The sequence below is a fragment of the Sus scrofa genome, chromosome 5 (assembly GCF_000003025.6).
Source record: "Sus scrofa isolate TJ Tabasco breed Duroc chromosome 5, Sscrofa11.1, whole genome shotgun sequence".
In the NCBI taxonomy this organism is placed as follows: domain Eukaryota; kingdom Metazoa; phylum Chordata; class Mammalia; order Artiodactyla; family Suidae; genus Sus; species Sus scrofa.
In genome coordinates, this window is record NC_010447.5 from 73,719,825 (window position 1) to 73,735,468 (window position 15,644).

General features: G+C 47.4%; 1 protein-coding gene across 7 annotated transcripts in view; it reads right to left on the reverse strand.

The window, feature by feature from the left end:
- PRICKLE1 (prickle planar cell polarity protein 1) overlaps positions 1-15,644 on the reverse strand; it is a 119,504-nt gene that overhangs the window by 12,799 nt on the left and 91,061 nt on the right. For 2 of the 7 annotated variants that reach the window (XM_021092558.1, XM_021092557.1), the window contains exon 1: positions 11,012-15,371. The exons of 2 other annotated variants lie outside the window; for them this stretch is intronic. In XM_021092558.1, the coding sequence (XP_020948217.1) occupies positions 11,012-11,030 (19 nt within the window). In that variant the 5' untranslated portion in view covers positions 11,031-15,371. Of the gene's footprint in view, positions 1-10,128; positions 10,246-10,487; positions 10,816-11,011; positions 15,372-15,644 lie in introns of those variants that run through there. 3 more of the 7 variants (XM_021092562.1, XM_021092564.1, XM_021092563.1) reach the window with 3 other exon arrangements.

Sequence of the window (15,644 nt, forward strand, 5' to 3'; positions counted from 1 at the left end):
CCCCGCCCTCCGAGAGTTTTCACTGGTGCTCGCTCCCACACAGCGGGGCCCAGAGAAAGGGACCAAGTTACTAGTGTCGCCAACCCCGGCCCCGGGACCTCAGAACCTAGGGCTGCCCCGGTTGGAAAGAGGCCCCTTACCAGCTCAGCATTTCAGAAAATGCCACCCAAACTAGTTTATTTCCAGATGCCTTTAAAAGGTGCTTCTCTAAACTTTACAAAGGTTCTCAAGAAAACTGCTTTGCTGACTTAACTTCCCACAAATGAAATCCCTGCGAAGCCCCAGGAGGTGTAGACGGAAGTCAGGTTGGGTCTCTCGCCCTGCCCACTACTGTGTGCCATGAAGACTGGCTCCAGTCACCCCATTTCCTCATCCAGTTTCCCAAGAGAAGCAGGGTGCCTGCACAGAGTGGGTCCACTGGGCCGCTGTGCTAAGGTTTCAGGTTTCCAGTATAGTTTGAGAGGCAGTGAACTTGAGTTGACTCATAGAGAGGAAAAGGCACAGTTAAATCCTTACCCAGCACATTGAATCCACACGCCTTTACTATCTACGGGGTAAAGTCAGCCAGACATCGACTGATGAGTTCCTTCAACAGAAAGGCATGGACTCGGAGTACCAGGTTAAATTAAAATCCAGCTTGGTGACTGTTAGTGTTGATCTGTTACCATCAGGCTTTCACTGACAAGCTCTGCAGCACCTACCGTGTGTGACATGCTATCAGCCGGCTGCCGGCTCTGACACGCTCCTCAGATGAAGGCCTCTAAAGACACCAGCCCCTGACCTAAAACCCAGCAGGCACTTAGAAATCGCCATGTACGTCCCGTCTATCTTTCTAATGGTTCTTAAAAATTAGCCCTCATCCCCAGGCACTAAGAAGAAAAAAAGATATAAGCCTTTTAGAATCAAGTGCAGTTTTTGTTTTGCTTTTTTTTTTTTGTCTTTTGTCTTTTTAGGGTCACTCCCATGGGATGTGGGGGTTCCCAGACTAGGGTTCAGATCAGAGTTGTAGGCACCGGCCACAGCCACAGCCCAGCCAACGCCAGAGCTGAGCTGCGTCTGCGACCTACACCACAGCTCACAGCAACGCTGGATCCTTAACCCACTAAGCAAGGCCAGGAATCGAACCCAAAAGCTCATGGTTCCTCGTCAGATTTGTTTCCACCGCACCATGACGGGAACTCCTAGAATCAGATGCAGCTTTTTAATACCTGCCCCTTTCCCGCCACCAAAAAAGAAAGTTCTCGATAATTAGCCCAATCCAGTTTTATATATGTCTGGTCTATAGTCCTCCACTTTACCAGCGGAGTTATCGAAGGGTACGCAACCCAGCCCAATTTTAAAGAAAACACGGGAGTTCCCGTCGTGGCGCAGTGGTTAACGAATCCGACTAGGAACCATGAGGTTGCGGGTTCGGTCCCTGCCCTTGCTCAGTGGGTTAACGATCCGGCGTTGCCGTGAGCTGTGGTGTAGGTTGCAGACGCGGCTCGGATCCCGCGTTGCTGTGGCTCTGGCGTAGGCCGGTGGCTACAGCTCCGATTGGACCCCTGGCCTGGGAACCTCCATATGCTGCGGGAACGGCCCAAAGAAATAGCAAAAAAAAGACAAAGAAAGAAAAAAAAAAAAAAAAGAAAACACGGCACAGGGAAGGGACGTGACTTGCCCAGGGTCACGAAGCTAAAAGCCAATCTAGTCACACCGCGTGCCTGACACATCGACTTCCAGACATTCCTCTGCTGGAAAAGTCTCTCATCTGTTTCTACAAGTGGGAAAAACAGTGGAACCTAAACGCTGTCAGCCTGAGACTCAGCCGCTTGTCCGAATCTCTCTCAATGTACCTTGAAATACTTGTGTGAGAGTGTTACCTATTCAAACCCATGAGTGTTAAAACCTGGGATTCTTTTATCAATCAAAGGATGCTAAAAAATTAAAATGTTAACAGCACACAAATGGGAGGCTAAGCATCCACTGGCTACAGTCTCTACTAGATGTAGGAATAAGGCCACACAGCAGCTATTAATCCAATTATTACTTTTACCTTTCATTCACCTGGAACCAAAAGTAAAGACGACCCCGTTTTCTGCCTCAGCACTGGGAGGGTCCGACCTTTTAAACAGGGTATCATCTCACAGGTGCCGTTCATTCATTCCCCACTTAGGAAAGGGTTCCTGATCATCTGCGCGTTTCTTTTACGCCTCAATAAATAAAGGATGTGTTAGGAGCTCCCTGGTGGCCTAGTAGTTAGGACTTGGCACTTTCACCTGAAACACTGCAACCTGGGTCCAACCCCTGGTCTAGGAACTGAGATCCCACATAAACCTGCTGCGTGCTATGCCCCCCCCCAAAAAAAATTCCTACATGTCCAAGGAAGAGAACGAGAGGTTAAGAATTTAATTAGGAACTCACACACCCCCACCACAATGCCGGCCTTCAATGCAATTTAATCTGAATCATGAAATATGCACATGTGTTCCTTGCCAAATCTGGCTGAGGATGGAGATGCCATCCTTGCAGAGACTAAGAACATAAATATTAAGTAGAACCTAAGAATTGAATGCCACTATTTTAAAACAAGGGTAACGCCACACATTAAGATAAACTGTGCATTTTCCAAGCTAGCACAAAGATGTAGACGGCCAATGAGCCGACTTCAGCTGTATTCCCTGATGAGCATTTTCTGGGAAATGGAGAGTAAACGACCAGCCTCATTGAGGTAAATCACTTTAGCACTACATGCCATGGCCCCATCCTCTCCATCACCGGGACGGGTTGCCACGTCTCCAGCCTGCAACCCCCACGTCAGTCCGTGCCAGCGTCGCCTTAAACTGCGCTGGGAGCTGTTACAAGTGACGAATACAACATGAAAGACACGGACGAGGCTCTGAGGGTCCCTTGTGGGCGCTCTGACAGCCAACTCCTCTGTGCCTGGCCTGGTGTGACTGGTGTTAGGACCTCTGATCAGCACATCAACCAACCCCACCAGGATGTGTCTTGCTTAAATCAGGAGAGAGCTGAGCCTCAGCGTGATCCACCGCAGGTCAGCTGGCCAAGGGCAGTGGCCTCAGAACCCGGCTCATCTGTGACCTCTCAACCCCCTCAACTCTGCACTGCCTCCCTGGTGGAACCTTTTCTTTGCTGCTACACTGCAGACACTCACAATGACACAACTGGACAGGGGATAATCCGCTTCATCAAGAGAGGGCATTTTAAGGAGAACATACAGTCAAGAAGGATTACAAAAATTCTGTGGCCTCATGAGCTGTGGCTTCAGAGTTTTTAATTTGGAGAAACCCTCTCTTTTTCCTTTATATCAGAGGCTAAGTCCTTAAAGAGACAACACATTACATGCATCAGTAGGTTCTAAGAACAGGTTCTAAGAGCTGGCCAAAAAATTAACATTAAAAAAAATAGGAGTTCCCATCGTGGCGCAGTGGTTAACGAATCCGACTAGGAACCATGAGGTTGCGGGTTCGATCCGTGCCCTCGCTCAGTGGATTAACGATCCGGCGTTGCCGTGAGCTGTGGTGTAGGTTGCAGACCCAGCTTGGATCCCGCGTTGCTGTGGCTCTGGTGTAGGCCGGTGGCTACAGCTCCGATTGGACCCCTAGCCTGGGAACCTCCATATGCCGTGGGAGCGGCCCAAGACCAAGAAATAGCAAAAAGACCAAAAAAAAAAAAAAAAAAAAAAAAAAAAAATACAAGTTACATAGCACGGCCTCCACTTACCAGGCAGTGAATGGCACAGACCCTACACGAACGCTGGCTCCTTTTTCTCTACCTGATAACATGAGAACTTGAAGCTGGATTTTTTCTTTGTTCCTTCTTCTTAAAAATCACCTGTGCTCGTCAGCAGCAGACCCACAGAGTATACTGTTCAGTATGTCACTGTCTCAGACCACTTTGTATGAAGGCAGCTGACTGCTGAGCATGGTTCTTGCACATGCAAGAACATACACTATATGGTATCTGCTTTGCAGCACAAGAGGGCAGCCTGGCCATTCCTTATGCTCTGGCTGGTGATGAGGGCTTTTCCTAATGACAGCTACACGTGGTGGTTGTTTGCTTTGCCAAAATACCACCTTTTAAGGCCAAACACAAAAGCTCGGGTGAATCACAATAGGAAAATTCCACTCATGCCATTTCCAGGTGTTGTCTCTTAGGGTTGATCATGTGAAACAGGGTCACCAATCAGGTCTGCAAATCAGTTGAATAATAATGGAAAGAGCATTATTTGAAGTTGGGGGCTGATACAGAGTGAAATAGTTTTTCAAGAATTTTTTGGCAGAACCACACAGATGGACAAGAGTGGCCCTGTCCTGTGCCTCCTCCTTTACCTATTTTGAATGTTATTTGCTTATTTATATAAATTTCTATTTTGACATAATTTCAAACTTCAGCAAAGCTGTAAGAAGAGCAAGAAACTCTTCAAAAGCCTTTAGCCCAGACTCATCACCTCTTTACAATTTGTTTCATTTACTTTATCTTCCTCCTCCACACACACACACACTTTTGTGGGAACCATTTGAAAGTATTTTTTTACGTTCTCTAATCTAACCACATTTAAATTAAACATGGTATCTTTAAAAAGAGTTTATTAAAAAAATAAAACTAGGTGCAAGGTAGTTAGATGCTGGAGAGAAACAGAATAAAAAGCCAAAAGAGCTCAAACCATCAGTATCTGGTGCTTATTCTAAAGGCAGGTCTATTGTCCTGGTCTTGAAATGCTGTCATAAATGGGGTGAACCTAACACATGAATGCCACGCATGCATGAACCCTTCTGTGCCAGGTTTGCCCCTCTCTGTTAAGGAAATGCATCGGCAGGGGTCCCACCTCTCCGACGTCTTTATGATTCTGAATGTAAATAAGTCTCATAAGGCAGGGAAATGATATAAAACAGTTTTCAGGAATGGGCTTGTTCAGGTTTGAAACAGAGTCTGACCTTGAAGGAAACATGCAGGGGAAGCAACATCATTAAGAGCTAGTAACACCGTCAAAGAGGCCAGAGGCTGGGTAATGAGAAATGCGCTATTTTTCCTAGAAAGATGGGGATTCTGGTGGGAGTGCTCCGTGCAAACCATGCAACAAAGTGGAAGAGTCCCACTCCCCCTCTTTGTCCTTCCTTTCCCTTCTTCCTTCCAAACAGTTAAAGAGCTCCTTCTCACCATTTAAAAGGACTCAGAGACAAACAGCTCGCAGATGTATGACTTCTCAATCATCATATACTTGTCAAGAAAACAGCTGACCCAAGGGACAGGCACAGGGCACTGGGGACACAATCTGGCGCTCTCAGCACTCAGCAGGCTCAGCCCTGAAGTCTTCAGACCTTTGACAAGTCACCAAACATCGTGGGGCCTGGTTCTTTAATTTTTTTTTTCTTTTGTCTTTTTAGGGCTGCACCAGAGGCATATGGAGGTTCCCAGGCTAGGGGTCTAATCGGAGCTGTAGCCACCGACCTATGCCACAGCCACAGCCACGCCAAATCCGAACCATGTCTGCGACCTACACCACAGCTCATGGCAACACCAGATTCTTAACCCATTAAGTGAGGCCAGGGATGAAACCTGCATCCTCATGGTTACTAGTTAGGCTCGTTAACCACGGAGCCATGATGGGAACCCAAGGAGCCTGGTTCTTTAAAACAGCAACTATTTTCCCTCCAAAGATGGTCTAAGGATGCGAAAATTTTAAAGAATAATTATATGAATATAAAGAATTAAAGCTATCATGGACATGTGCCATTGGCACTGTTACTTCTGCTCTGATTATGCACATTTTCTTGAAGCTGACCGGTAACATTTGGAATAACAAGACCGAATGCTGACAGAAGAGGTTCAGCTTCTTTTTGAGTTCGAGAGGCTCTAGCCTCTGTTCTGAAGGGCCAATAATTCTGGTAAACTATCGGCCACCCTTCCCAGTTCCCTTGGAGTCAGCTCCTAACCAATCCCTACATAAAATCTCTGACACCAGCGCACACAGCTTGTGGACACAGAAACACATGCGCACCAATTCGTGGTGGTCAGTGGAGCATGGCAGGGTCTTTCCAGGTGTTGTAGGTGGAGCAACAACTGGGAGCACCCAGTATATAACCGGCTGTGAGGGGGCAGCACTCATTGACTAAATGCATTCATTGAAGGAGGAGGGTTCCTTGTGAAACTGACTTTCTAGATTCATCCACTCAGACATGCATCCTTAAAGACCATTACTGAGAGGTTCTTGAAAGTAGCAAAAAAAAAAAAAAAAAAAAGGCAACTGACAATTTTCCATTAAAAGCTAGAACTTAAAACTTAAAAAAAAAAAGTTTCCATCATGATAAAAATGTTTCCAAATTCCATTTGGAATGTCCCTGCTTTCTTTAATGCTGGGAGGTGTGTAAACTGTATGTGATTTAGCCTTTGGCTGATCACTGCTTTTTCATTTTGAGTAGAAAATGAACAATTAAAGAACACTGCTTCAGGATTCAAGCAACAGGAGCTCTCAATTATCCATGTGGCTGGGAAGGACCTGGGAACACAGCAGTTGAGGGTTATCTCAAGATGCAGAGCTGATGTCCAGCACTGCATGGCTCCAGACATGTGACTTTAATTTGTTGTTTTCAATATTCTATAAATTAGGCGACTACAGCTTGAAACGTTTGTTGAAAAGTGCACAGAATAATTATGTAGTGGACAAGGGTTTTAGCATTTTTCCCAGAGGTACAGTGATCACTGGTTAAGTAAGATAACAGAGAATGTGAAGGTGTTACTCAAACTAAAAAGCTGTGTTATTATTTTGCTGTGTTATTCTGGCCATTTGGAGTTTCTACTGGGCTGTATGCTGCATCTTGGACAGTGAAGGATTATTATTCTGATTGGCCTTGACATATACATAAAGGAGACTTTACTGCTTTTCCCTAAAAAGCTTAATAATATGAAGGTCTAGAGGCAGTCAAGAGTCAACATTTCACCGGAAGACATACTCTTCCAAAGAAGCAGCAATAGAGGACAATGGCAGCAGTAACTAACATTTTCAAGAACTATACATCTTAAGCAGAAGACTTCGGACTTAACCCTGCAGTCAATGGGAAAGAACAAAAGGCCTTGGAGTACAGGGGTGCCGCTCCTGGTCTTAACACTGATATCAGAGCAATGGTCAGAGACGTGAACAGGAAACTGGGAGGCGCCTATTAGCCCACTGTCATCAAGAGAACCTAAACCTGGTGGCTTGGGGAGCGTTAAAGCAACCAAAAAGAAAGGTGAAAATGGGGTCAAAGGTTTGAGTCCTGGGTGATTGAAAGATGATGCACCAACATGGAAACACGACCTGGACAAATCAGAAGGGGAGTGAGGGGAGTTCCCGTCGTGGCTCAGTGGTTAATGAATCCGATTAGGAACCATGAGGTTGTGGGTTCCATCCCTGGCCTTGCTCAGTGGGTTAAGGATCTGGTGTTGCTGTGAGCTGTGGTGTAGGTCTCAGACACGGCTCGGATCCCGCGCAGCTGTGGCTCTGGTGTAGGCCGGTGGCTACAGCTCTGATTAGACCCCTAGCCTGGGAACCTCCATATGCCGAGGGTGCAGCCTTGGCAAAGACAAAAAAAAAGGGGGGGGGGAGTGAGGATTTGAGAGCATTGAGGAAAGTAAGTTCAGCCAGGTTCAGACTGAGGTTATAGCTGTACATTGGTTCTGGTATGGTCCCTATGATTCATCATTTTCTTGGACCAACTCACCAGATCCAATCAAAATCATGCAAATAGAAAACAATAATTTTCATGTGCCTGCCACTGAATAATGAAGTCCAAGGTCACAGCCCTAATTACGAATACTTTTCCCAATGAAATGCCACTCTAGTTCCTATGAGAAGACTACCGTAGCATTGCAGGATCCCCCATGAAAAAGTATTGTCCTATGTGAACACACCCGGGGAAGTTAGAGGTCCTTTGATCACCAAAACCCAGAACAGATATCAATTTGTGAAGTCAGTAGGGCTCACATTCCCTACGTGTCCCCTGCTGCTAAGTGCCATCCTGTGGGCCACAAACTGCTTAACAACTTCTTTGTTAAACTGCTTGTTAACAAGTCCTTTGTACATAGAAGATGCAGAGCACACGCACCCATTCAAGAACTACTCTAATTCCGCAGGGCTAAATATGCAGGTGAATTAAATTTAACTACAGACTAATTTGGTAGTAGAGATCGCTGTAACATTTCCACGCTTTTCAAGACACAAAATATACAAATCTTAAGTATATAGTGTGTGTGTGTGTGTGTGTGTGTGTGTGTAGAATCTTAGTTTTATGGTGTCCTTAGTTTAAACTTAAAGAAGTCAGAGGGGAGTTCCCCTCGTGCCTCAGCAGAAACGAATCTGACTAGGACCCATGAAGACGCAGGTTTGATTCCTGGCCTCGCTCAGTGGGTTAAGGATCTGGCATTGCCATGAGCTATAATGGTGTAGGCTGCAGATACGGCTCGGATCTGGCATTGCTGTGGCTGTGGTGTAGGTCAGGGGATACAGCTCTGATTTGACCCCTTGCCTGGGAACCTCATATGCTGTGGGTGCGGTCCTAAAAAAAAAGAAAAAAAAGTCAGAGGCCTATAAAAGCCAAAGGTCTCAAAGCTAGTACAATCGAGATGTGATTTTTATGACACTAAACAGTAGGAGTTAAAGTTTTCACACTCAAAGAGCCCTCACGCCTATTGTCCACTAAAGACAATAGAAAAGTCATTGCCAACAGAGCCCAATCCAATTTCACTTATACTGAAATGAACTGTTATGATATATCTAAAATAAAAACATCACAAAGGTATCCAAAGATACTGCTTCTGAAACATTCCTTTATTTAAAAGGACTTCATACTGGCAATTAGTGGCATTAGGCCATGTGCCCTTTGGCATTTTCTGTATTTTCCAGGTAAACCTCCATCCAGCTTGTACATTTTCCGACAGCTGAGTGGCCCGTCAGGCACCCTCCCGTTGCCAAGAAGCTATCCATTTTTCCAAGAGGAAATGTGCAACTCTGCAGGGTTTCAAAGCATTCTAATTTCATGCACAAATACATTCCACGACAGTAAGACAGACTGCTTAACAAAAGGAGGAAACATGATGACAAAGCGGGGTCCTGTGCCAGAGCGGCGCTTTGCAGGTCTGGGTATTTGGCGGCAACCCTGGCCGTAAAGACAAAATCCGAAACGCATGCCCATGATGTGAGGCGGGCCACGCGAGGCACTAAGGAACTTACTATTTTCCATAATGCGGGGCGGGGCGCAGATGTTTTCTCCAAATCGTGTTCAAGCCTCCTATTGATTTTCTGAATTTCTATTTTCAACGGCGGCCCAAGGAAACGGCAGCCAGACTTGACTCCAATGTACACACAGACTCAGGTTTCACCCCGTCACCTGTTGGCTCCCGAACAACACTCCTCTTTGTGAAGCTTACAGCCCTCATTTGAAACAAGTTTCCAGAGAAAACACTTCAAGAAAGTGTTTGAGAAGTCACAAGACTCGAGTTGTAAAAACAAATTCCACACATAACCTGGCTTATACTGACACGGACTAATGTGAAAACCCGAGCTTGTTAAAAAGGTCGCGGGAGGGGAGCCGGAGAAAAGGAAGTCACCGTCCTTGGGGCAAATCCCGCGGGCTACTTGGATATGCGCCGTGGGTGACCGCGGCGGGGTCCGCCGGCTCCTCCTGGGCCGCATCCGCAAGATGCTCCGGGCCCGCGCCCGCGCCCCCGCGCGCCCACCCTCCACGCCGCGCTGGACACTCGGGCCGCAAGGGGGCGCCCGGGCAGCGGGTCGGACTCTGGCTTCTGCTCCTCTGCCCCCGCGGCCTCCCGCACCCAGACGCCGAGCGCCAGACCCAGCAGCCGAGAGCGAAACCCTCCTCTGCGCCGGCAGGAGGCCCCCGACGGCAGCCCCCCGACCCCCGGAGCCTTCCAGACCCCCCTCACCCACCTCCAGAGGAGCCCGGCGCCGCTCACGGTGCAGCGTCACCTCACGGGACGGTATTTGACCCCCTGCTGGACGGCGGCACCGCGTGGCCGCAGATCCACGCGTCTACCCCAGCTTCCGACGCCAAGCCCTCCCCGCAATCTCAGCGTTCAGCCCCCGCCGCCCGGCTGCCATCGAACTCCGGTTCCCAGACCGCAGCTCCCCACCTGCGGCCGCGGACAGCGGGGATGAACGCGGCCTGCAGCCCCTCCTTGGAGCCCTCGGAGCGCACTCGCCGCCCCCCTCTCTGCGATCGGCCGAGGCTGGTGGCCCGGCGCGGGTGGCTCCCGGAGGAAAACAGGGCTGGATGCCCTGCGGGTCACCCGCGCCCACCCATTTCCGGAGGAGACCCTAGCGGGGCGGGACCGAGGGGCGGGGGCAGCCAGCTCGGGGGGTGGGGGGCCCGTCGCGGTGCAGTGCAGGCCCCGCCCGGCGGGCAAGTGGTCGCCACCGCCCCACAGTGACGCGCTCTCCACGGACCGGTCCTCCGCAAGCCCCCCTTTCGGTGCAACGCGGCGATTCTCACCCGCGGCTGCAGCTAACCAGCCGAGGCGGAGCGGTCAGAAAGTCCTCCAACTCCCCGGAGACCCTCTGTCCCCGCTGGCGTCGCCGACTCTGCTTCCCCGGGTTGGAGGAGCCTCGCCCAAGCCACCGCATCCCCCACGCCCCAGCACTGGGTCTCTCCAGGATCCTCCACTACGCAGAGGAAAAAAAAAAACAAAATCCGTCTCCCCTCTGCGTCGGGAGCCTGCCCCGGGGCCGGCGATCTTCAAAAGAAACCAGAGCCCTCATTTAAAGAAAAAGTAACCATTTCGCTTCCTGACGGTCCCACCCACCTCGGAGCGCTGCCGACTGGCGGCTCCGCTTGCGATCCCCGCCCTGCTCGGCTCCGGGCTCCCGTCCGCAGGAGGCGCCCGCCCGACCTGATCTCGCTGCCACCCGCTTTCCAGGAACTGTCACTGCTGACCGTGCCCCTGGCAGGTCTCCACGAGGTCCCGCGCGCACGCAGTTCCTCGAAAAGTTGGCCAGCTTTGTGGCTCGAGCACTTACCTCGGTCAGCCGGCTTCATTCCCAGGAGCCCTAGAGAATGGAGCAGCTAGCTGCGAATACCCCAGGAGGCTTATGTAAACGTCCCCCTCCCGCAGGTGCACGCGCGGGCCACAAAACGCTGGGAGCATATGCAAGGCCACCTCTTAAAGAAATCATCTTCACTCTGCCCATAACAATGATGTCAGCAAATGGCACGTTTAACCAAGTTCTCACTTGGAAGGGCTCATTAACATATGAATTCTCCTCTTAGGACCTGTCTTGCATTTCGGAGAGATTCCTACTGCTTAGCGCAGGAGATTTATTTTTATCAGTAAACAACAGCAAAAGAAAAGGAACCGAGTCACAGGATACACTTGAGTACACGAATAAGAGTTTTTATAAATAGGTTAAGTGAGTATCATTATTCAAACATCAGAGATGCTCATACTCAAGGCTAATCTTGTTTCTGAGCTGTATCTAGGTACACTAAGAGTGAAGTTTGGCTTTGGTTGTCTACAGAAAGGATGAAGAGAAGCAAAAGCGAGAAAGCTAGCCCAGAGAGAAAGGACAGACTGATAATCCCCCGCAGAGGTCTGAATCTCTTTGGAACTACAAATTTTAATTTCCACCTTAGCCTCATCACGAGGTGATAAAATGCCAAAATAAACAGTGCAATATTTAATAAAAGCTTTATCAGTGTATAAGGTGCTTAGTAAGTAAAAGAAACTTAAAATGGTCACTGAATTCCTGAGGTTAGAAAAAAATTCTTATACCATGAGGATTCCTTAAGGAATTCGTATTCCATGAGGATTTGCAACATATATGAACAGTATACAAATGAACAATAGCCCATTGTAACTGATTTAAAAATACACAAACAAGTTGCCATAAATAACTCTGCCCAAGTAAATGACTCTGTGGCCAATTTCTGTTATCTCTGCTGCAAAGCAAAGCAGTTGAGAAGTTACTTTTTAAAGTGGCAGAGACAAAAAAAAAAAGAAAGAAAAAAGAAAAAAAGGGCATGGCTTGGCTGGTAGACTAGCTTGGAACACTGATTTAGACAACAGGATTTGTGATTTAAATAGATTCTGCTGGCAAATCTCCATTCTGTTCTGAAGTCGGTTCCTAAACAGTTCTAATGCGGAGCTCTCTAGCCTTCAGGTGGCCTGGGGATTTGGGGAGGGGGGCGGATTTCAAAGGTGACCACTTTCCTCTGTGGAGCTATGAAATTAACCATGAACACCTAAGTCACATTTCCCTTTTCCTATTTCATTCCGCTTGGCCTTTCTCAGAGAAGTTGTCACCTGATAGTGTGCAGCCCATTACTGATTTAAATCAAGCCCTGAACTATCATTTCATTATAATAAAAGGACTATCGGCAGGCCAGTGCTGGACGCCAGGTGGATCCATTTTGAAAAGGCTTTTAATGGAAGCTACACATTAGCCAAGGCCACAGAACCCTCCCAACTGCCAGCCTTAGCAACACTCACCAGTATTAAATGACAGCCATTGTAAATGTGCTTCCTCTCACACAGTTACTTGTAAATACTGTTTGTTACATTTTCAACAGGTACTGTCAGCTTTATTGCCTATTGTAAGTGTTTTCAGTGATGAAGCAGTTTGGAGGTAAAAGCTTCCCACTAAAGTTCAATCAATCTGAATGCAACAGACTTTAGTCTGGTCTGAAAGGCATTGTTATGGTCAAGGGTGAACTTATGCAGAATGGGGAGCAAGGCCCCCAACCAGCATCCTTTTGTTTCAGCCAGGTGGAATATTCATTGCCTGCAGATCACACTTTCTCTGGGAGGCTGAGAGAGGAAGCCCCGAAATTCACAGGACTCGGTTCTCTCCCAATCTCCGTCTCTGTCCTCTCACTCACAGAGGCCTTTTCTAACTGCCCATCCCAAACATCCCCCCTCCCTCTTAGTTGTGCTGCCATCTCCACATCACTTAGCTTCGCTTGACAGTATGCATATTTGATCATGGTTGCTTTCTTCTCTCCTAGAAGGTGGGGGCTTTGGGGGTTCCTTACTGTATTCTCAGCACCTCGAATCATGCCTGGCACTTAGCAAGTCAAGTTCCATAAACAAGCGTTCAATGAATGAATCATTTTTGGACTGTCACTGTATCACACCCATCCAAGTAAATGGTCCTAACCTAAAACTCAACTCAACTCCAGTGTCCTAATGGAGGAGACTATGATAGAAAAACGCCAGGGGCAGAGAAATAAAGAGGGAACCCTTTGGTTGTCAAATGCCAGCCAACTTTTCTGGGTCTGGAAGAAAGAGATAAGTACAGAATATAAAAGCGCACCTGGGTTCTTGGTTCTTCTGTGATTGGTACGTGGTGACCTTGAGGTCTTTTCTGCTCCTTACCTCTATTTTTTTTCATTTGTACAACAGACCCGCGTTTTGGTTTTGATTTTCTAGTTTTGCTCTTGGTCTCAGACATTTAGAAGGATTTGGACATCTTTAAGTTTCTGAATAGAAAAGAGAGATCAAGGACTCTGCAATTCATCAAGTGACATTTCACTCACTAAATGGGGGGGGCAGTTGGCATATGGAATGTTAAGTAAGCAGGGTGACAGTTTTAGTCTTCAGGACCGCAGTTTGGTTTTTCTGACTCTTGAGAATAAAATGGCTCAAAAAAAGAATCACAAACTCAAATAATGTTAGAGCTGACAACCTGTAGGGTCCTATTTCTTATCCAGAAAAGAAAAAAGCCAGATCCAGAAGAATAACCAGGAAGGACGGTAATTCTTCGTGCTTGTTACCCCGTTGGTTACCCCTACAAGCTTATGTAAACTCTTTTACTTCATTGTTCATTTTAAACATTTGTGTTGCATCTCTGATTGGGCAGCACATCCTGGCAGGTCACTGAACATTTACACATCCTGGACCATTCACTGAGTCTGGAGCACACCCAGGGCAGGGCTCGTAGGCAGATATCAGCCCGGCAAAGATTTAACAGGCTTGATGGTGTTTCATAATAGGTTGCAAGTCTCTCTAGGCCTCCAATTACTCTCTTTCCCCCTTTGATTATATTTAAAGCAATGTGATTAGAGAGCACTGGTTCGTTAACATTTTCTACACCCAGTCCAGGCCTCCTAGCCATCTGGTCCCTCCCCCAACTCCTAGAGCCTGTGTGAATGAGGTAATCCTCCCTGCAAAGTACCCGCATGCACTGGGTTGGGAATTAGGAGGCTTCAAAGTCGATTTTCTGTCAATTACTAGCTCTGCGACACTGGGATAAATCACTTCTCTAAGGTATTCAGGTCTTTTTTCATTTTGAAAAATGCCAGAGTTTAGGCTAGGTCCATGGTTAGAACTTTTGAGGAGGGAACACAGGCCACTTTTCAACTAAAAGAGGAATCTTAATATAGAAACAGATGAAAGTAAACCTGCTCTGCTGAAGTCCAGGTGACTTTCTCCCCAAACCCCTCCCATGGCGACTTCCCCAAATCCTCTCTTCCAGCGGGACCTCAGGTTCCTCCATCCCAAACTTGATGCTCCCAGAGGCCCCACCAGGCTCCAATACTCTTGAGTCTCTTAGCATTTGCTAGTTGGGTGTGACTCTAACACCAGGCAGTGTCTGGAGTCTACAGCCCAGGCTGAGTGGGAGGATGGGGGGGGGGTAAGGGCCTTTCATTTGACTCTGGCTCAGGATTATAACTTCTAGTATAAACAGGGGACCATCTGTGAACACCCCACCCACCACTCTCAGCTTGTTCCTTTCCATGGACAGATAATTAAACCAGTATTCAGGCCCTTTACCTTAAGTTCTTCAACTTTCTCAACGCTTGTGTATATCAGTGAGTTCACACAAACGTACTTAAAAATCTCATTGCTGAAAAACGGCCAGGATGTTAGGAAATGAAGACTAAATCTCCCAGTAAATATTGAGAGGTCTGTACATGGAAAGATGTCCAAGATAATATTCAGATGCAATTCCCCTTACACAGTATGATCACACAGTTATAACTAAACAGACATGGGCTGGTATATGCACAGCACCACTATTTAGAGGAATATAAATACCAAACCATTCATATGATCTCTAGGGGAGGGCAGATGATAGGAGACTATCACTTTTGAATTAACAGTTGACCCCCTGAGCTCCATGGGGGTAAATCCAAGTCTAACTTGTAGTCGGCCCTCTCTTCCTTCCATTCCTTTAATTCCTCTGTATCTGCCGATTCCATCAACCACAGCGCAGAACTGTAGCATTTACAGCTGAGAAACATCCCAGCAGACATGCACCTGCACAGTTCGAATCTGTGTTGTTCAAGGGTCAACTGTATATTCCTAAAATTGATGTATTTTTGTACTTTCACATTATTTATAACCTTTCTTTCTTTTCCTGTCTCTCTTTTCTTTTTTTTTTTTTTTTTTTTTTTTCCTTTTTAGGGCTGCCTCCGTGACACAGGGAGGCTCCCAGGCTAGGGGTCCAATCAGAGCTGTAGCTGCCAGCCTACGCCACAGCCACAGCCACGCCAGATCCGAGCGGTGTCTGCGACCTACACCACAGCTCATGGCAACGATGGATCCTTAACCCACTGAGCAAGGCCAGGAATTGAACCTGCATCCTCATGGATCCTAGTCAGGTTTGTTAACCACTGAGCTATGAAGGGAACTCCCTGTAACCTTTTTCTTTT